The sequence below is a fragment of the Carcharhinus amblyrhynchos genome, chromosome 27, assembly GCF_965287045.1.
Source record: "Carcharhinus amblyrhynchos chromosome 27, sCarAmb.v2.hapA, whole genome shotgun sequence".
Classification (NCBI taxonomy): domain Eukaryota; kingdom Metazoa; phylum Chordata; class Chondrichthyes; order Carcharhiniformes; family Carcharhinidae; genus Carcharhinus; species Carcharhinus amblyrhynchos.
This window is the reverse complement of record NC_137350.1, coordinates 33015459-33038255: the sequence shown is the minus strand read 5'-3', so window position 1 is coordinate 33038255 and position 22797 is coordinate 33015459. Positions and strand designations below refer to the sequence as shown.

The 22797-nt window shown below is 40.3% G+C and overlaps 1 protein-coding gene and 1 non-coding gene across 3 annotated transcripts in view; one reads left to right on the top strand and one right to left on the bottom strand.

Moving 5' to 3' along the window:
* The window catches only part of LOC145358994 (F-box/LRR-repeat protein 20), a 133451-nt gene that overhangs the window by 74093 nt on the left and 36561 nt on the right, over positions 1-22797 (bottom strand). The window contains exons 2-3 of one of the 2 annotated variants that reach the window (XM_080213352.1): positions 18972-19063; positions 6922-6983 (exon numbers count right to left, since the gene is read on the bottom strand). In XM_080213352.1, the coding sequence (XP_080069478.1) occupies positions 6922-6983 (62 nt within the window). In that variant the 5' untranslated portion in view covers positions 18972-19063. The remainder of the gene's footprint in view (positions 1-6921; positions 6984-18971; positions 19064-22797) is intronic. The other variant, XM_080213351.1, reaches the window with a different exon arrangement.
* Positions 9047-9239, top strand: LOC145359362 (U2 spliceosomal RNA). The gene has a single exon (XR_013889573.1). It is a non-coding gene; the product is annotated as a U2 spliceosomal RNA (small nuclear RNA).

Below are 22797 nucleotides of genomic sequence, written 5' to 3'. Positions count from 1 at the left end.
CACAGTAAAAAGTCTGACAACACCAGGTTTTAGTCCAACCGATTTATGTGATAATACTCACAAGCTTTCGAGGGGACTGCCTCTTTGTCAGGTGAATGGAGAGTTCTGAACTCTCCATTCACCTGACGAAGAGGCAGTCCCCTCGAAAGCTCGAGTATTATCAAATAAATCGGTTGGACTAAAACCTGGTGTTGTCAGACTTTTTAATATATTAATGACCCAGATTTTGGCATGCAGGGGACAATTTCAAAGATTATAGATGACAGAATTTGGAAGAAGAATGTGGAACTTTAAAACATAGGCAAGTTGGTAAAGTGGGCAGATAAAGTTCAATGCAGAGGGGCAGCACAGTGGTTAGCACTGCTGCCTCACTGCGCTAGGGACCTTGGTTCGATTCCTGGCTTGGGTCACTGCCTGTGCAGAGTCTGCATGTTCTCCCCATGTCTGAGTGAGTTTCCTCCAACAGTCCAAAAGATGTGCTGGTTAGGTGCTTTGGCCATGCTAAATACTCCCTCAGTATATCCAAACAGGCGCCGGAGTGTGGCAATTGGGGGATTTTCACAGCAGCTTCACTGCAGTGTTAATGTAAGCCTACTTGTTTGCTAATAAATAAACTTTAAACTTTAAGAAGTGCAAGGTGGTTTATTTTGGTATGAAGAACATGAAGACAATATTAAGCAATTCAGCTCTAAGGAGAAGTCATTCAGACTCAGGTTAATTCTGTTTCTCTCTTCGCAGATGCTGCCAGACCTGCTGAGTTTTTCCAGCATTTACTGATTTTATTTCAGATTGCTATATCCACGGTATGTTGCTTTTAATGTGAGTACAATTCTCATCAAATGAAGAGCAAAAGAACCTGGATGCATATGTGCATTGATCATTGAAGATCGTAAAACAGGTGGAGAGAGAGCACTTAATAAAGCATGCAGTATCCTAACTTTTATAAAAAGGGCACAGATTGCAAGAGCAAGGAAGTTATGCTGAAATTATACAAAATGCTAGTTAGACCTCAGCTAGAGTATTATAGACAGATGTGGGTGCCACACTATAGGAAGGATGTGAACGCAATGGAGAGAATTCAGAAAAGTTTTACAAGTATGCTCCATGTTAAAGGATAGATTGAAGAGGTTGGGGCTCTTCTGCTTGGAGAGAAGACTAAGAGGTGGTGTGACAGAGCTCAAAATCATGAAGAGGTTAGACAGAGTAGATAGAATCATAGAATGTTTAGTGCAGAAAATGGCCATTCAGCCCATCAAGCCCGCACCAATCACACCCAGGCCTTTTCTCCATCAGTCCACATATTTACCCTGCTAATCCCTCCGACACTAAGGGGCAACTGAGTATGGCCAATCAACCTAACCTGCACATTCTTTGGTTTGTGGGAGGAAACCAGAGCACCTAGAGGAAACCCACGTGGACACAGGGAGAACGTACAAACTCCACAAAGGCCAGACTTGAACCCAGATTCCTGGCACTGTGAGGCAGTAGTGCTAATCACTGTGCCACCAAAACTGTTCCTGTTTATAAAAATAATGAGAACAGAGGGCATAGATTTAAAGTGATTCGCAGAAAAAAAAGCAAACATGATGTGATAAAAAAACTCTCAGATGAAGTGGTTTGGGTCTGGAATGCATTATCTGGAAGTGTAGTGAAAGCAGGTTAAATTCAGGTGTTTAAGAGGGCATTAGATGATTATTTGAAGAGAAACAATGTTCAAGGCTACGGAGGGAAAAGGCAGGGAAACCGCACCAAGTCATAATGCTGATTTGGGAAGCTGATATAGACACGATGGGCTGCATGCCCTCCTCCTGTGCCATAACGTAACGCATGACTTGGTCAAAAAATAAAATCACTATCCGATTCCACTTTAAATGCTGCATGTTCCTCACCACATGCAAAATGTATAACTTACAACCTCAAGGAATAGGTGAGGACAATAGCTTGGAATGCTTTGAGAAGCTATACATGAAAGATGGAGAAAGGATACATGCAATAATGCAAGATGACGTGTGGTTGGAAGCAGTTCAGACAAAGCAGAAACACTTCCAAAGATCTGATGGGATGAACGGATTTCCAGTGCTGAAAGTTTCCACGTAATTCAATTTGAAGTTCAGGTTTCCTGCACCAAACATTGATCATTTTGGATTTATCTACAATAAAATCCTACACCCTCTCCATTACCCATCTATTTAGTTGTTTCAGAATACTTAGATTACTGCCAGCTACCCTTGTATTCATCATACTAAATCAGCAAACTTTATTACTTTAACAGCACATACAAATATCATGAGTGGTAGGAGATGAAATAATTGAATGGTGTTTATTGCAAGGAAAATTGAATATACAAGTAGGGAAGTATGCTTCAATACAGGCCATCTGTGAGACCACATTTGGAGTATTGTGTACTGTATTGGTCTTCTTACTTAAGGGTACAAAATGTGTTGGAAGCAGTGCAGAGAAGGTTTACCAGACTAGTGGAACAGAAGGGCTGGACAAGCTAGGCCTCTTTTGCTCGAGTTTAAAAGAGCAAATCTGACTTGACTGTAACAAACAAGATCCTAAGGCATCTTGACAGGGTGGACGTGAAAAGGCCTGAGAGAGAATCTGGAATTAGATATCACTGTTTAAAAATAACAGGGTCATCAATCGAAGACCGATGAGGGGAATTTTGGTTCTCTGAGGGTTGAGTGTCTTTGGAATTCTCTCTCAAAAGACAGTGCGCAGAGTCTTTGAATACTTTTCAGGCAGAGATAGATATATTCTTGATGAGCAAACGGGTGAAAGGTTACCAGAAGTAGCAGGAACGTGGAGTTTAAGTTAAAATCAGATCAACCATGATCTTATTGAGTGGCAGATCAGCTTGAGGGGCCGAGTGGTCTACCCTTACACCTAATTCACATATTCGCATGGTTTGGGACTATGGGTTTACTTATTTTTATGCCTAATTCTTCAGATATGCATTTTGTTTCATTCATTCATTCAATGGATGTGGGCGTCAGTGGCACATGCTGCTCATCCTTAACTGTTCTTGGTAAGATGGTGGTGATCAACCCTCTTCACAGCTGAGTAACTTGATAACCTATTTCAGAAGCCAGTTAAGAATCGACAGGATTGATGTGGGTCTGGAATCTCTCACAACCCAAATCGCATAAGGATGGCGGATTTCCTGCCCCAATGGGCATGAGTAAACCAGATTGTTTATATGGCAATCTGGTGGTCACGTTGCCAGCATTATTGTTAGCTTTTTATTCCAGATTTATTTAATTAACACAATTTAAATTGTCCAGCTGCTGGGGTGGGATTTGAATGCATCTCTCCAGATCATTAGTCCAGGTCTAGGGATTACAGCATTTAATAGACAGCACAGCTGTAAATAGTATTTAAAAGTGGGGGAATCATGAGCTTACAACACTACGACACAAGATTCCACTTACACCACCATTTATGCCCCAACTTATTTATAAAGTGGCATGTTTGTGATCAAAGCTATTATGCCTGCACTATATACATTCCACGCTGCCCACATTTCAATAGTCTTAAATTACATAAATACTTTAGTATTTTTCCACAGATTAAGTGCTAAAAAATATATTGTTTTCTGAGTATTTTAATAATCATTTGGTGTTTAGTTCAATCCTGCTTCCTGCACAAATTATTTTTGGCAGCTGCCAAAGTAAAACACCAGGAAAGCTTTTCAAAATACTGTAAATTACATAAACATTTAGATAACTGCTTTTTAAATTCCCAGTTTCCTAGCAATCCCCCAGTACACTGAACAAAAAAACAAGTTTTACATTACTTCTAATCCCAAGATAAACATTCTCCATGCTTTTTTTTACTTTAGAAATAAAGCCACAAATTGCCGCACCTTGCTATTCATTTCCTCATACTTCACTGATCGCGATCACATTGCAACCCCCATCTCATCAGTTTTCTAAAATAAGCCACCTTTATAATTGCACTCTCCTTAGGCCTTTCAAAGTTATGTTTTTCCAAAATGAAATCTATTCTATAAATACCTTACTGTATATCAAAACCCTTCACAATGGACTGCTATTTGGTCAAATCTGGTAGTTATTTTATGCACAAGAAATTGTCAGTGCTTCTAACAAAAACGAGGACTGGAATCATAGAATTCCTATAGTGCAGGAGGCCCTTCAGTCCATTCAATCTGCACTGACCACAACCTCACCCACATCCCACTGCACTTCTGTAATTTATTCTTAACCACATATTTACCCTACTAATCCCCCTGACACCACAGTCAATTTAGCATGGCCAATCAACCTAACCAGCACATCTTTCGGCTGTGGGAAGAAACCCACGCAGGCACAGGGAAGATATGCAAACTCCACACACAGTGACCAGAGGCTAGAATCGAATGCGGGTCCCTGGCGCTGTGAGGCAGCAGTGCTAACCATTGTGCCACCTCTGGTTATCTGCTTGTGGTTAAAGACAGAGAAATGTCAGACCAACTCCCTGCTGCCTTTTTTCAGAAGTGCCATAGAATCTTTAATGCCATCGCAGCCACTAGAAATGACAAGTTTACCCTGAAATACCATCCAAAGAACTGCATCTCCAACAATGCAGCAAACTGCACAAGAGTGTCAATCTAATCAGATTTTGCTTCTGTAGATTGGAGCAGACTTGGAACCTTCCAATTCAGACAACCTCCAGCAAAATTATTATCCGTTGTGCGAGTCTTCAGGTTTGTTTGGCAAAGCAAATGAAGTGCCATATATTCAGTGATCTCAAATCAGGGAAGATTTCATCCAAAGTACTAAGAACCTGCAGGTGCCCTGAAATAGCTTGTGAATATTGCACCAAAGGTTGGAAAAATAACCAAAAATTAATCAGTTTTAAAATTATATTAGATATGAAAATAGTTACAAAAAAGGAAATAAAGTGCTAATGTCAATTGTTTCGGCATCCAAGCAAAAGAATCTTAAATAAAAAGAATTTTCGTTTAACATAGATCCCAAAGGCGAGATTCTACCATTTTTATATGGTCAGGTTTTGTTCAGTATTTGGCCAAAGGTACATCTTCACTGCCAGAAAGGGGAATGGGATAGCGTTTCAGACATAACATATCTCTACACCCGAGAAACCCACTGTCCTTTGGTCAACCACACAGCAGCATTAATAATGAACATACAAAGACAAATTGCAACCTATTGATGCAAAGACAAATCTTGTTGGTGACATTTCAAAATGGCAGGGCTGGGCACCGCCGCTGGTATATGTTGAGCCGCTGGGAGAAATATTTTTAGCCAATTCATAGGTAAAAGTCAAGCAAGTCATACTGGAAATTTATCAAGAGCAGCATCAGAAGGCACCATCATCAGGAAATGGGCCTGCTGAGGAACTGCACAAGCCTGAAGGCTGTTTAACTAATCATCATTGGTTAAGAATAAATTACAGATGTGTAGGAGGTCAACAATCAGCCTGTTATGTCTGCTCTCTGAACTCTGGATGAGCATTATGATTTGATGCCATTCTCCTGCCTTTTTCCCATAACCTTCCACCTTTGCCCTTGAATGCCTCAATTGAACCTGCCTCCTCCACACTTCAAGCAGTGCATTTCAGACCTGAACCACTCACCATGTGAAATGCTTTTTTCTCACATCATATTTGTTTCTTTCGCAAGTCACTTGTGCCCTCTGTTCTCAATCCTTTTGCGAACGTGAACAGTTTCTCCCATCCAATCTATGATTTGAAACCTCTTTCAAATCTCCTCTTAGCCTTCTCCTCTAAAGGGGAACAATCCCAAGCTCTCCAATCTGTCTTCATAACAAACTTCCCATCCCTGAAACAATTTCTGTTTTCTGCACTCTCTCCAATGTGTTCACATCCTTCCTAAAGTGTGGTACCCAGAACTGTACACAAAATTCCAACTAATGTTTAACTAGTGTCCTATACAAGTTCAGCACAACTTCCTTTGCTCTTCTATTCTCTTCTCCCATTAATAAAGCCCGTGATCCGAGTGTGCTGTATTAACTGCTCTCTCCACTTGTCCTATCACCTTCAAGATCTATGCACAAACATTCAGACCTCTCTGCCGCTGCACATCCTTTAGAGTTGTACCCCTTGTTTTTTACTGTATGATTTTCATATCAAAATTATTACATTTTAAAAGGCACAAAGCATGCCGTCGCTTCAAATGTATCTTTCGGTAACTTTACCATTGACCCTTGCACCCCTGCCCAAAACTATCAGTGCTCAGCAGCAAGGTGTACAGGTGGAGGTTTTTGAAGATCATGTGCTGTCTGATGATTTTTTTTAATTTTAATCACTCCAACTTTCTAGCACCCATCAAATATAGTTTACAACAACATTAAAAAATATCAAATTTGCAGATTTAACTTTAAGATGCATCCTCCTAGAATTGGGGAATTACAGAAAAGCCAATATGTTCAGTTTGAGGTGAAAAACTACACACTTATCGCCTATGAGCAGCACAGTGGTTAGCACATCGGTCTTAATGCCACAGTTTGATTCCCAGCTTGAGTCACTGTCTGTGCAGAGTTTGCACGTTCGCTTCATGTCTGCATGGGTTTCCTCGGGGTGCTCTGGTTTCCTCCCACAGTCTGAAAGACGCGCAGGTTAGGTGCATTGGCCATGCTACATTTGCCCTCAGTGTACCCAAATAAGCAGAGTGTGGCAACTAGGGGATTTCCACAGTAACTTCATTGCAGTACTAACATCAGCCTATTTGTGACTAGCAAATCAACTTTAGCCATAAAAATTGAATAATAATTGCTTTTGCTTTAAGTCACAGCTTAAACTTTAGAAGGTTTTGCTTCCAATTTTTGGAAGCATGTTAGTAGAATTTCAACATTATAGATTTGTACATTTGCCAATCTATAGTCTCCACTGAGAACAGAAAGAACTTCAATGACATTTGATTTGTGTTGTTCTTACCGGAGCAGCAGTTCCTTTGGGAGTTTCTTGTTTATCACAGCTTCATCGTTGTTCGAGAACATCTAGAAAACAGAGGGCTAGTGTTAGAACGTGCCAGGAGCAAAACAAAATTTAACTAACGAGAGTGGAAACGAACACGGAGATTCTATTTTCTATTCACTGCTGTGTAAAGTGGCAACAGTTGAGAATGGGAAGTAAGGAATTGAGTGACCATTTCAAACAAGGATCAGTCGCCCGCAGACATCGAAACAGCAGTAATTGAGCATTGGCATTATCGTGTGAACGGCAAACTTGTACCATTACCTCATCCACCCTTGATCAAGATTGAGAGGGGAAGAAAATCTCTGAAAAAAATTCAGCTGTTGCATACAAACAGAAAATATGTAGCTCAGCAATAGACAAGCTTAGGAGTAATCCTGGCTTTCTGTTTCCAAGGTCTCATCTGGGCTATCTTATTTGTCAGTTGACAAAAACATTACAAAGTGCTGATCTTGCCTCCCAAGCCTGACTCTTTCAGTGAAGAAATGACACATGTATGGGAGGGGCAATATATGAAGCACAATGATCTAATTTTTTTGGTATATCAAACAGTTAAACACAATGCCAGTACACAGTAGGTCCCAGTCCTCTCCCCAGGCACTGTGCAGTGCCAATCATAACTGTTAACTTTCTGTAGGACACTTTAATGGGAAACTAGATTTTTAAAAATTTCATATAGCTGCTGTATCTTTCTGGTTTGCCTTCCAACTTGGCAGGCCTGGTGGAGCACGAGAACCTTCAGGCCTTAACCAGAAAAACTAGCTCAATTACTAGTCATCATAAAAAACACAGATCATTTCACCTAATAAATGAGCAAAAATGACCAATCAGCAGTTAGCAAACAGCTATCATTAAATAATCAAGAAGAGAAGCTAATGACGTGATTCAAAATATTTATTTGAAAATTCTTCTGGCTGTTTTATTTTGTCAGCAATTTGAGAGCAAATATAAAAATGTGATAACAGCAGTAGTTTGCATTCCAATCTGAATACACAAATATGTGATTCACAAGACAAAAAGAGTAGCTTATTGTCATTTTTTCAGTGTCTGAAATATTTCTCTACGTTTCATTCCAAAATGGGGAGGTCCTCTCGCATCTATTAGTTACCCTGAACAAACAGACTCCAAGCAAACTGCAACATCCAGACTGTTCAAGTGCCATGCTGTTTATGTGGACCACAAACTCCCGAAGTGCTGCTTTCCTTCTGACTCCCACAAACATGTAGGAGCTAGAACAGTGGACCTGGTACAATACTCCAGGATTTGCTTTGTGACAACTCTGACAAACATTCATGAAATGCGCCAGACACAATGTTCGCAAACTCCACCTTGCCCACAAAACAGGACAGAATTGATAGCACAGAAACCTCAAAGCCATTGTAAAGACCAGTGAATCCTGGGAGACATTATAAACTGTCACAACTCCTGACAAGAAATATATATATTCGTATCTACAAGATACAGCTGTATAATGCGCCTGAAGTTCATAGCACTACAGTACTGTTAAAGTGGTTTATGAATAATGTGCATATTAAACTTCTTATACATATGACAACACAACAAGGATCCAAATACATACATACACAGACAGATGCTGAGTGCAGTACAGGTCCATCCCCCAGAAAAACACAGTGGAGAGGGAAAGAAAGTTAAACAATAGTTTTTTTTGTTTACATATCCAATCAAATTCCAATTCAAAATCCCAACAAGTGAGACATTCCTGATCCAAGCTGACAACAGGCCTCTCATTTCCTGTCTTGGGCTCGATCTGTGTCATCCAAGCTGATTGGAACAGTCACTGCACCTTTTCCAAGGCTTGATCTCATTTACATCTCAGCCAAAAGCCCGAGATGCCACTTTAAAAAATTGCTTCAAATGAAGCCTCAGTGTGTAACCTCATGACTTCAAACAAGTGCAGCACATCGATACCACGCTTGATCTTAGCCAAAAAGCCGAGAAGCGATATGTATAATAAACACACAAATATACATACATACACAGACATGATGAGTACAAGACAGGTCCATCTCCAGAAAAAACACAGCAGGGTGGGAAAGAAAGTTAAAGTGTTTCTTAAAGCATTCATATCGCTTCTCGGCCTTTTGGCTAAGATCAAGTGTAGGATTGACATGCTGTACTTGGTTGAAGTCATTAGGTTACATTTCAGCTTCATTTTGAAGCACTTTTTAAAGGCGGCATCTCGACCTTTTGGCTAAAATGCAAATGAAATCAAGCCTTGGAGAAGGTGCAATGCCTGCTCCAATCAGCTTGGATCATATGGATCAAGCCCAAGACAGGAGGTGAGAATCCTGTCTTGTCAGCTTCGATCAGGAATGTCTCAACTTGTTGAGACTCTGAATTGGACTTGATTTGATCGAATTGGGTTAAAAAAATTCATGCATATCCTCAATGTGTCTGGGCTAAGGGAAGCAAACAGGCTGCTAAAAACTCTCGATCAGAGTTGGTGTTGGCCACAAAAAAAAATTAAGGCAAAGCAGGAGAAAAATCTTTGCCAGCAATGTCCATATCCCATGAATGAATAAAGTGTCAATGCTGAAATAAGAAATGACAAATATATCCAGATTACTGAGCCAGTAAATGTTTATGTAGAAAGCTTTGGCTTTTGGCATTATATATGATTAGAAAAATTACTTCAGAATACTGAGATTTATCTTTCCAATCTAATTTTCCTCATATCAAATTGTTTGCATTCTTTCCATTTTCTTCTACTTCTTTTGGTTTTTTGTCTTTATCTCCAGCAAAGTAAAGCCCAATAATTCCACCCCTTCTCCCTGCAAATCTACCACTCAGCAAAGTGTTTCCTATCGCTCCTGACCTATAGCGAGACCACTGACCTCAGCACAGCGGAATTATTGACCCCTGCAGTGAAAGCGATTTCAATTATAAAATCTGCTGGGAGTAGCTGACATCAGATTAACAGCTGCAGATTATAATAGACAGGCGCATGCTGCACATTAACTGCTAAAATCCTACAAAGTGAGTCACTTATATTTCAGCTCATTGTTAACAAGATGCAAAACAAAACATCTCTCACTTCCTTGGACAAATCTTCCCTAACCAGCTTTTACACAGATCGTGCTCCTCCTCTCTTACAATGACATGGCTCAAGGTGCTTTCTTATTGGTTTGCTTTTCATCGAAGGTGCTCACAGTCCATAAGTCAATCCCAGTGCCTTGGCTGTCATGTCCAGTCAGACACATCAATGATACTCCCAGGAGCTGAAACCAAAGACCAAAGTAAATGAAGCAAGTGGTGCTTCAAATACCAAATACTGCCATTACTTTAGAGCACCTACGTAAACAAGACTGCAGTATCACATCTGGTAGCAGATTGCAGAACTCTCAAAAAAAAACGTTTTCTCCTCACTTCCAAGATGTTGTTGAAAGTAGCTGAACTGGGCCGGTGATGAACAGTTGCTGCCAGCCATCCCACACACTAGGGACAACACAGAGGCACGGTGGCACAGTGGTTCGCACTGCTGCCTCAGTGCCAGGGACCCAGGTTGAATTCTCAGCTTTGATCATTGTCCATAGTGCAGGGAATGTTTAAGTAGGCTTGGTCTTGGATGATGCTGAGCATAAGTGCTGTTGGAGCTGCACTCATCCAGGCAAGCAGAGAGTATTCCGTCACACTCCTGACTTGTCAAGTGGACAGGCTTCGGAAAATCTGGAGGTGAGTTACTCACCTCAGGATTCATAGCCTCTGGCCTAATCGATAATATTCATATGGTTGGTTCAGTTCAGTTTCTTGTCAATGGTAATCCCCAGGACGTTGATGGTGGGAATTCAGTAAGAGCAATGTTGTTGAATATCAAAGAGAGATGATTAGACTCTCTCTTGTTGGAGGTCATCTGACACTTGTATGGCTCAATGTTACCTGCATTATCTGTCCAACAGTCTATGGAAGGTCTTGCTGCATATTAATAACATTTTTGCAAAAGACTACAACAAAGAGGCACTGGAGGGGGTGCAGAGGGGATTCACCAGGGTGCTGCCTAGAATGGAACATTTAAGTTAAGAAAGAAAGATAGGATAAGCTTGGTTGTTTTCATTGGAGCAGCGAAGACTGAGGGGTGACCTGGTCAAGGTGTAAAAGATTGCGAGACATGGATAGAGTGGATAAAGAGCAGGAATTTTCCTTAGTTGAAGGGTCAGTCATGAAGAAGATAGGTTCAAGGTGAAGGGCAGGAGGTTTAAGGGGATGAGGGGAAAAACTTGTTTACTCAGAGGGTGGTCACAGACCGGAATGCACTACCTGGGAGGGTGGGGGAGGCAATTTGCCTCACATCTTTTGAAACGTGCCTGGATGAGCACTTGGCTATGGTCAAATGCTGGCAGATGGGACTTCATGTGTGGATTTGATGGGTCGAAGGGCCTCAGTCATAGATTTACAGCATGGAAATAGACCTTTCGGCCCAACTTGTCCATGCTGCCCTTTCTTTTTTAAAACCCCTAAGCTAATCCCAATTGCCCGCATTTGGCCATATCCCTCTATACCCATCGTACCCATGTAACTATCTAAATGCTTTTTAAAAGACAAAATTGTACTCATTTCTACTACTACCTCTGGCAGCTTGTTCCAGACACCCACCACACTGTCAAAAAATTGCCCCTCTGGACACTTTTGTACCTCTTCCCTCTCATCTTAAACCTACGCCCTCTAGTTTTAGACTCTCCTGCCTCTGGAAAAAGATATTGAATATCTGGCTGATCTGTGCCCCCTCATTATTTTACAGACCTCTATAAGGTCATCCCTCAGCCTCCTACACTCCAGAGAAAAAAGTCCCAGTCTATCCAGCCTCTCCTTATAACTCAGTCCATCAAGGCCCGGTAGCATCCCAGTAAATCTTTTCTGCACTCTTTCTAGTTTAATAAAATCCTTTCGATAATAGGGTGACCAGAATTGCACACAGTATTCCAAATGTGGCCTTACCAATGTCTTGTACAACTTCAACAAAACGTCCCAACTCCTGTATTCAATGTTCTGACCGATGAAACCAAGCATGCCGAATGCCTTCTTCACCAATCAGTCCATCTGTGACCCCACTTTCAAGGACCTATGAACATGTACCCCTAGATCTCTTTGTTCTGCAACTCTCCCCAACGTCCTACCATTAACTGAGTAAGTCCTGCCCTGGTTCAATGTACCAAAATGCAACACTTCGAATGTCAAAAGTAACTTCTGCACTGTATGATTCTATGATTCCAAAAAAACACATTTTTGTGCCATTTACTGTGAAATATGTCAAATTCATAGATTCCTAGGCAGAATCAATTTGTAAGTTGGGATCACTCACGCCAAAAACATACCCGTGTAAAACAAGACACTGGAAAAATAAAAAACAGTATTTTAAACACCCTAAGGAATTTCAGTATTTATTCAATGGCAGAATATGGCAACCAAATAATATTTAGATTTTTTTAATTAAATGTATTCATCTGGCTAATGCTTTATCTATCCCTGTGATAAACAGATTATTGGTAAATTAGCGCTTTGCTGCACACCTGCAACATGGTAGCTCAGATCTGTAGAATTAAAAAGCAGCAGGCAAGCTGATAAAAATCTGACCCAGAAACAAATTCTTCATCGTACACAGGAAGAGACCATTACTACCCTGCATAACATGGCACATACACACACTGTCCGATTCAGAAACAGAAGAATTCTGCACATACATTGAGAGAATTTGGCTTTTTAATGATTAAGCAACCCAAACAAAGACTTTAGCAATGCAAAGCACCAAGAGTAACAGGGGAGACAAAGCAAAATAGTTGGGCTACACAGAGGTGGGGTTTTAGATGCTTATTAGAAGGAAGAAATAGATAGTGAAGTCATAGAGGTTTACAACATGCAAACAGGCCCTTTGGCCCAACTTGTCCATACAACCTCTTTTCTTAAAAAACCCTACGCTAGTCCCAATTGACAAGAGTAGAGCCTTAAGTTTTCACAACTATAAAACCTAGGCATTGTATCCTTCTCAAAAATTAGAGGAACCTTAATACCATGACTTTTTTTTAAATCGTTCTTTGTATGAAAAGTGTTGGTGATAGAGGAAAAAAATCTGAATACTGGGGGAAAGATTCACTGGCAAGATGAACAAAAATGGTATTCAATCCAGAGAAATACAAGGTAATGAATTTGAGGAGAGCAAATAAGGCAGGTGAATACATACTCAATGGTAGAATGCTGTGGAGAAACAGAGGGACCTTGAAGTTCATGTCCATAGATCCCTCAAGCTAAATAAAGTGGTTACAGTGGTATATAGCATACTTCTCTATTAGCTGAGGAATAGAATACAAGAGCAGAGAGATTACACTAGGACTATACGAAACACTAGATAGGCCACAGTTTGCTTACTATGTACAATTCTGATCACAGCATTGTAGAAAGAATATAATCGCATTAGAGAGGAGATGTAAAAACCACAAGGTAAGATTGGATTGGCTGATGTTGTTTCCTCAAATAAGGAGGCTGAGGGGGTTTAATTGAGCACAAAATTTCAGGGAGCCTAAATAGAATGGATAGGAGGAACCTATTTCTCTTAGCAGAAATGTTAATAAGCAGGGGGCATAGATTTAAAGTAACTGGTAGAAGGATTAGAGGGAATTTGAGAACAATTTATTTCACATAGATGGTGGTGGGAGTCTGAAACACCAGTTGAAAGGAAGACAGAAACCTTAAAAAGACTAGGTGAAGTGCCATAACTTACAAGGCAACAGATAATCGTTGGAAGTGGGTTAAGGCTGGATAGCAATTTTTTTTGCCTGGCACCGACAACAGGCCAAATTACCTCCTCTTGTAAATTGCTATGATTCAATTTTATTTGAAGATGATAGAGAAAAAGGTACAACCAATCTGTTGACACTGTTATTGGTCATCTCGAAGTTGTTTGCAGCTCTTCTCATATTTTTGAGGCAATGAAGTCCGAGCTAAGAGCCTCAACTTGCTGCTGAGCCACTGGACGAAGTCAGAAGTCATGGCGGCACAGTGTTAGCGCAGCTGCCTCACACTGCTAGGAACCCAGGTTCAAATCCAGCTTCAGCTCACTTTGTAGAACTCCCTGTGTCTACGTGGGTTTCCTCCAGGTGCTCCTGTTTCCTTCCACAGTCCAACGATATACAGGTTAAGTTGATTGGCCAAGCTAAATTGCTCCTTAGTGTCAAGGAAATCGACAGGGTAAATATATGGTGTTACAGCGATAGGTCCGGGCAAGATTGTCATGCAGGCTCGATGGGCCAAATGGCCACCTCCTGCACTGTAAGGATTCTACGATTCTATTCTGTAAATTCAGAACAAAGTTCAAAATTTACCTAAATGGTAAAACTGGTCAAATGATTGCCACAGTGAGATATTAATCATATTACCATCTCCTGCATCTCAATTAAGTGACTTTGAAGAGGATTTCAAGATTTAGGGCACCGCTTCTCATCCACTTGAAGCACAGTTTGTCAGGCACGGTAGCGCTGTTCATCTCTTTTTAGCTTTTTCTCTAAGAATTTTGTAATAAAGTTGGCCATTCTTTTTAGCCTTAATAATTCAACTACACTCTGGTGGATTTTGCCTTCCAGTTGACAAGAATGATGCGCAGGACATGTGAAATAACTTGGCAAAATGGTAACTGTTAACACTGTGGCCATTTCCTTTCATTTGCGACACATCACGACCTAAATTTTGAAACCTATGTGGCATAGGTCAATGAGCTTTTCAGCAAATATACACATCATGAATTGGGAGAAACTTCAGACTGTAACAAGAGTTTTACAGCTCCAAAGAAATAATTAAGATCACGCCAAAGATGCGCAGGTTAGGTCAAGTGGCCATGCTAAAGTTGACCGAGTATCGAGGGACTAGCAGGGTAAATGTGTGTGGGGTGACAGAGATGGGGCTCAGGTGGAATTGTCGTTGGTGCAAGCTCAATGGCCTTCTTTTGTACTGTAGGGAGTCTATGACTATGGAAGAAACCATGATTTCAACAAATGTCAATAGTTTGTATTGTCTTTGCTTCAAGCTGCAGTAGTTTCTACCTTTCTCAAGACATCTGTCAGCAACTGATCTTGTAGCTAATATAATGTATTTTTGGTGTTCTGTTCAGGTTAGACTTTTACTGAAGTCCAAGTTGTTTGCCATTACTAAGTAGGTCAAATTACGTATTCTAAGTTGCTGTCAACCTCACCCAGCTTCATCTCAGACAATGGGGTCATGTTAATGACAAGGGAATAGTACGAATAAACCTGCAAGACAGAAATCATCAAGATCCTGTGCTAGGCAGCAAATTCTTCCCAACCAGCATTTCCATCTCTCCTATTATCGGAGGGTATCCTTAACAAACTTAAATTCTGGTGAGTTTGGTGCATCATCTAATGTGAGTCCACAGAAAAAAGCTTCAAAACACCATAATGAGATTGTATATCCATATATTACACAAAGAACTTTGGAGGTGCCTATCTAGGCAAACTGGGTAGCTCCATTCAGTCTATACTGATGGATTAGATTGCTGAGCCTAGCTTAAAGTGTACACTGCTGTACAAACAGGGAATTAGCTTCCAAGCCATGAACTAATACTAAACGTAAAAGCTGTTTTGTATTGAGGACTCATGTCACTGAACGTTATGAATGTTTGTGAACTCTTCACTTGCCAATTGCTACAATGGTGATTAGTTTGCACTTCTGCAAATCACTGTTGCCCATGTCTTTTTTTTAAAATAGAAAATATACTGAGATGTTATTAATAGACATCTTACACACAACATACAATACATTCTAGTGCCAAGCTTCAGCTGTATTTAATCTACCTGGTCCCTTTTAGATCTTAATGCCTAATTAATATAAATCCAAAGGTCAAGTGCTCTTACAGATTGACAAGTGCGAGTAAACTTCCAGCTCCAGTTTAAATGAAGCCAACATGAAAATACTGCCTTTGATATTTTTGATGGATTTGCTGACAACACCACCGCAGTGGGTCAGACCTCAAACAATGACAAGACAGAGCATAGGAATCAGACAGAGAATCTGGTGAACTGATGCAACAACAATAATCTCTCCCTCAATATCAACAAAACAAAGAAGATTGTCATCGACTTCAAGAAGCAAAAAGGAAAACATGCTCCTGTCTACATCAATGAGGATAAAGTAGAAAGGATTGAGCTTCAAGTTTTTAGGTGTCCTGATCCCCCCCCATGCCAACATTATAGTTAAGGAAGCCCATCAACGCCTCTACTTTCTCAGAAAACTTGGCATGTCTGCTATGACTCTCAACTTGTACAGATGCACCATAGAAAGCATTCTTTCTGGTTGTATCACAGTTTGGTATGGCTCTTGTTTTGCCCAAGACCACAAGGAACTACAAAAGGTCATGAATGTAGCCCAATCCATCATGCAAACTAGCCTCCCATCTATTGGCTCTGTCTACACTTCCCACTGCTTCAGCAAAGCTGCCAGCATAATTAAGGACCCCATGCACCTTGGACATTCTCTCTTCCACCTTCTTCCATCAGGAAAAAGATACAAAAGCCTGAGGTCACGTGTCAATCAACTCAAGAACAGCTTCTTCCCTGCTGCTGTCAGACTTATGAATAGACTTACCTTGCATTAAGTTGATCTTCCTCTACACTCTAGTTATACTGTAACACTACGTTCTGCATTATCTCGTTTCCTTCTTTATGAATAGTATGCTTCGTCTATACAGTGCACAAGAAACAATACTTTTCACTGTATGTTAATACACATGACAATAATAAATCAAATATCATTTTTCTATACCAGAACGTCATCATTACATCTGTGGTCTCCGCTTATTTGTACTGTTTTATCTACTTATTTCTAACACAGATACATATACACACTCATGGTATTTTATTCTTGCATCTGCACCCCAACTGCACAGCACTCATTACCTCGAGACTGGGCTATTTTAACACACTCCTGGTTTGGGGTCTGTCATTCAGCCATCTGCAAACTTGAAGTCATCCAAAACTCAGTGGAAGCAACTCCTATTCCTCTATCAGCTTTGAGTTCGCTAACCTACACTGGCTCCCAGTCAAACAACATCCTAACTTTTAAGTTCTCATCCTGGTTTTCAAATCCTGATAGCTTTGCACCTCTTCATCACCCCTCAAATGTCTGTGCACTTCTAATTCTGACTTCTCAGAGATTCCCAATCAAAATTTCTCCATCATTGGTGGCTGTGCCTTCAGTTATTTTGGCGCCAAGCTCTGGAAAACCCTTCCCATGCCTCTAACTTATTTGCCTCCTTTAATACATTCTTTAAAACTAATCTCTTTGACCAAGCTTGTGTTAATTTAACTTAAATTTTTCCTTGGTGGCTTGGCATCGTACTTTGTTTTACAACTCTGTAGTGCCACGGGATGTTTTCATTCTGTCAAAGGCACTATACAAATACAAGCTGTGGACATCCCGTGACTGTGCATATGATACATCAACTGATGTACAAAGTCACATAATGCACAAAATTTTACTACCCTGAATTTGTATACAGCTCAACACTGCAGTTATGTAGCACTGCCCTTTAGTACCAGAAAACCTAATGTTTAAGTAAACAGAGTTTTAAATTATTCAGAGTTTACCGTTGCTTGATCAGGAGGCTTTGCAAATGGGAATACTATTCACCAGTCTTCAGCTTCGATCAAAAGCAAGCAGAATTTCAGGTAGCCTGGAGACCAAATGTGATGTCTGTGCTTGCAGATGCAGTATTTTCAACGTACGAACACAGAATACAGCACCAATGTTACTTGTGGTGAAGTGGAGACCAAACACTGTTTTACACCATCAACAAATCATTCAAGTTGCACTGGATTATGGGAGTACTTGCAGGTTTGACAACACCAGGTTATAGCCCAACAGGTTTATCTGAAATCACAAAAGCTTTTGGAGCGCTGTTCCCTCATCAGATGAAGATGAAGGAGCAGCACTCCAAAAGCTTGCAATTTCAAATAAACCGACTGGACTATAATAGTGTCGTGTGACCTCTCATCTTCTCCACCCAAGTCCAATACTGGCATCGCCACATCATTGCAGATTTGAATTACACAACTATATCCGTATTTATATAAAAGTTATCAGGAGCTTTGTTTATGACTTACAGTTCTTGAAAAGGTGTCAGATGATGTTCCAAGCAGGCGGCTTGTTGTAGTACGTGGAGGGATGACAGGATAGCAGGAGTATGCAAGGGTTCTAGAGACAATGGAGTATCAGCATTTGGAAGCAAAGTCACAGCATGTGACTATGGGACTGAAAATTAAATCTGTGGCAATAGTGGGAGGATGGTTTTGGAGTAATAAATGGTGGTGAAGGCTGCGGGAGCATTTGGAAAGGGATTTTCTGGGCACAGACACCTTAGGTGTAAGCTGCAGGGTCTGGGACCACTGGAGGGACAGCTTGGGATGATAGGTTTGGAAAGCACGGAGTGCATGGACAAAAACCTGGAAATATCGAGGGGGTGGGGAGGAGGGGCATAGAATGTGGTGTTATGTTTATGGGGTGGAATCAGTTTCTGGAACAGCAAAGTGAAGAGAAATGAATGCCCTCTGTCTCCTCAAAACATAAGAGGTTACCCAGCACTGAGGTGGAATGTTTTCTTAGAGCACTCATTGCACTTGCAATAATCAACCACATGTCAGCAATTACAATCCAAACATGCTCTGCACTTGACATGCTCCTGACTAAACTGCCAGAAACCTGCCCTGCTCACAGAAAAACCTGAAAATCATTGTCAAGTCTCACTAGGCATTTAAGTTCTCTGTGCATGTCCCAAAACGTAGTGATGGAACTTCCCTGGCAGAGAATAGATGGGGCAGAGGGGCCCAATTTTCACAGGCTTTGAGGAAATTAGCACTGTACAGAACAGCGATTCAAAAATTGGGATGACTCACAGCCGACAGTCAGAGGAAGAATGAACCAATTTGAGGCAAGTATAACAAATAGGCTTAGATATAGGAAGTTTAAGGATGACAGAAAGTAAATGTTACACTTACAGGAAGTGGCGCTATACACAAGAGAGATAGACAGATATCCTCTGGTATGGTTTTCTTCGAACGTAGCTCAATCACAAAATATAAATCGCTCTCTGTGAAGTCAATTATATTTAAGAAGTAATTAGGTACACATTGAAGAGGACAAATGTTAAAAGGATATGCACAAAGAGAAGGGCAATGGAATTAGAATAGTTCCTATGTGGACCTAACAAGTACAGACCTATGGCCAAATCGCTTCCTTCAGTACTAAAACTTCTACAATTCTCTGGCTTGATCCTGGTTGCTGAGGGAAAGGTGGTAGGGTAGATTCTTGCACGAATCTGGCACCACTGTAGTCTGCACTGGTCAGGTGATTACAAAGGGCTAATTTTGAATCATGATTCAGTGCTTGACAGAAAGCTGAAAAGACAAATCAGAAGTTCTAAGGCCTACCAGAGACACAAAGTGCACTGAAGGAGCTTTGAACTGTGACCAAATGGAGAAAAAAGGTAAAATTAAACTAGCATTTTTCTCCACTTATATAACTTCCACATATAAAAGTTACATATTACCACTGGGCAAGGACAAACAACAAAATTTCACTTTGATGCTGATTTCATGGGTATCAAACATTGAGCTCCCGAACCATAAGGCACAGGAAATTTTTAATCCTTGCCTGCGGCGTGCTAACATCCAACATTCAAATGGGACCCTGCAGTTTGGGCCTTGGGCCTCATCATGCAATTGGCACAGTGCTAGAAGCCTCCACAGGCTCGAATGTTAACTCTTAACTGAACGGTTGGGTAAGATTACAGAGGTCTGGAAGAGGATTAGCTGTGCCTTGTGTGACCACAGTGCTGTCAGTAGGCAGGTAAGGCAGCAGCACTGGTCACCTATTTTTTTTCTTTGGATGGCACAGTCGATTTGTTAAAGAATGCGGCCCTTAACTTTTTTTGCATGACCACACACGTCATAACGGATTTGCCTGCAGCCCAAACTTTCGAGTTACTATGCGGTTGGGCAGCTTCAAGGCAATATTGGACTGAAGTATAGTTGGAGACCAGAGTCAGTAATAAGACTGGAGATCTCAGGACCAGAAGGGAAGGAGATTATAATCCTTTAAATCCAGACTGTTTATCACTGAACTTCCTGGAGACAAATCAGTCCTCATGCTGGTTGCCTCAGGCAAGAACCAAAATCGCAAGACAGAACAGAAACAGGCATTAGGCTACTACAAACTATATGCAAACATGGGCCTAACACCCATTTCAGAAGGATTTAAAGAATGCCTCTTATTTGACTTTGCTATTCATCAGCCTGCATCAGTGTTCACAGTGTGGTGCTGATACCATTTGAACTCAATGTAGCATTTATACCACAAACTGGGTGGCCTGGCACAAAGCTGCCAACCATTAAGATTTGTGCAGAATTTCAAGTAAACTAAATAATTGCATTGCAAAGTAAGAATGCATATATTGGTGCAGGAAGTAAGTGGAAAAATTTAGTAACTTTTCCTGGTGATTCGGTTCCATGCAAGAAACAGATAGTTATTAACTGCTATGTAATTATGGGTTTACCCAAGTCTACACCTCTTAATACAAAGTCTGAATTGTACAATTCCTCAAATTGTGTAACACCATTTTTTAAGCACTGAGCTCTATTTTGTCATATTTATAATGCTCAATTCAAATTATTGGATAACTACTTTTGCACATGCAAGATTGAATTTTCAGCAGTAAACTACAACTTGTGACTTATCCCTAGTTCTAACTATACGTAGTGCTGAAACTCTTATCAATGGAGACATTGAGTGCCAAGCCTACTTAATTCCTCAAATTAACAAATCTCGCAAAATTACAATATTAGACAATCAAATGTGGGGTTTTGAATGTGCACACTAATAAGTCTCACAACACCAGGTTAAAGGCCAACAGTTTATTTGGTAGCACGAACTTTTGGAGCACTGTTCTTTCATCAGATGACTCATCTGATGAAGGAGCAGAGTTCCGAAAGCTCACGATTCCAAATAAACCTATTGGACTTTAACCTGGTGTTGTGAAAATTATTAGTGTGCACCCTAGTCCAACACCAGCATCTCCACATCATCATTAATAATAAAAGCAATGATCACTTTTTTTAAAGAACAGTTTTTCAGCACTTCAGATTCAGAAAACTCACTGGTTAACTTTTACTAAATGCCATGAAAGAAATTTTAAAGAGCCAGTATAGAACAGTTAACCTCAAGTATTAGACTGGAGTAAAAAGTAACAGCAAGTTTTAAAAATCCACGTTAATATTGCATCTCATTACTCTACTGAAATATCTTAAAGCACTTTATCCAATGAATTAATTCTTGGAAGTGCACTGCCCTTTAATACATTAGCGAGCGCATTCATTCTGCTCAAGTGATGTACCACAAAAAGCAATGAGAACCAGTTAATCTTTTAGCGGAAGGTTGGCCAGTATATAAATACCCTCCTGCTCCTCTTTAAATAACACCACAGACTCTTTAATGCACTTGGAACAATAGACCACTTTAATGTTCATCCGAAAGATTAGCAACTGAGCCGCAAAGGTTATATTCATGATGATTACAATGCACAAGCTACTTTTAGGAGTCGTTATGTTTTGACTATAGAACATATTTTGGGATACCATAAATAGCTAATAATAATAATAATAATGATGATGAAGAAAAAGTAGTTTTGCTGCATCAGGCACATGTATTGAGGAAACAAGCTATGCAATGAATGCTGTGAATAACAGGCCAAATCCCTACCTCCAACACTTACCATAAGTTAACAGTGCGACTGCCGTTTGCTATGAATAGATCTTACAACTAATATCAATGGGCGCTATCACAAGGTGCATCAACAGACAATGCAATTAGTTTCAAAAGGTTTCTCTAGGATTTATCTGTTATAGTGTTTTATCCAAAATATTTATCACATTTAAAGACTGGTTTCAATGGTATCAAGAAGGACCCTATTCTTCTCCAAAAATGACCACCAATACACAATTGATCTACGCAATCCAACATTTGAATTTTTAAAATGTCTATCTTTATGTTCTCTTTGTCTTTGATCAAGAATGAATCAAGACACAAAGTTATTTGGTGGCTAATACAATCTACTTAAGACATTTGTTTCAAACTCACATTGCAATTTCTCTTCAGTTAGGTGAATTAGCAGTGCTAAATTCGCTCTCTGCGTACCTCAGCAGGCACCGGAGTGTGACGACTAGGGGATTTCCACAGCGACTTCATTGCAGTGTTAATATAAGCCTACTTGTGACACTAATAAATACATTTTTTTTTTAAATCATATCCAATTGCTGAGCCATTAAGAACAAACGGTAAACCTTTTAAAGTTTATTTTATTAGTGTCACATGTAGACTCACATTAATACTGCTATGAAGTTATTGTGAAAATTCTCTAGTCATCACAATCCAGCACCTGTTTGGGTACACAGAGGGAGAATTTAGCATGGCCAATGCACCTAACTGGGGTGAGCCGAGGAGAAATTTCTTCACCCAGAGAATGGTGAATGTGTGGAATTCACTAGCACAGAAACTAGCTGAGGCCAAAACGTTGTCTGATTTTGGGGAGGAATTAGATATAGTTCTTGGGGTTAAAGGGATCAAGAGATATGCTGGTGGGTGGGTGGGTGGGGGAGGTAAATGAGGGGCCAGGATATTGAATTTGATGATCAAAATAAATGGCAGAACAAGCTCAAATGGCCTATCCCAGCTTCTAGTTTCTATATTAATATACAGAGGGAGGGATGAGCTTTCAAACGTTAAAAGTTCAACATCAGAGGTCAGCCAAGCTCCCAGTGTGTTTACCTC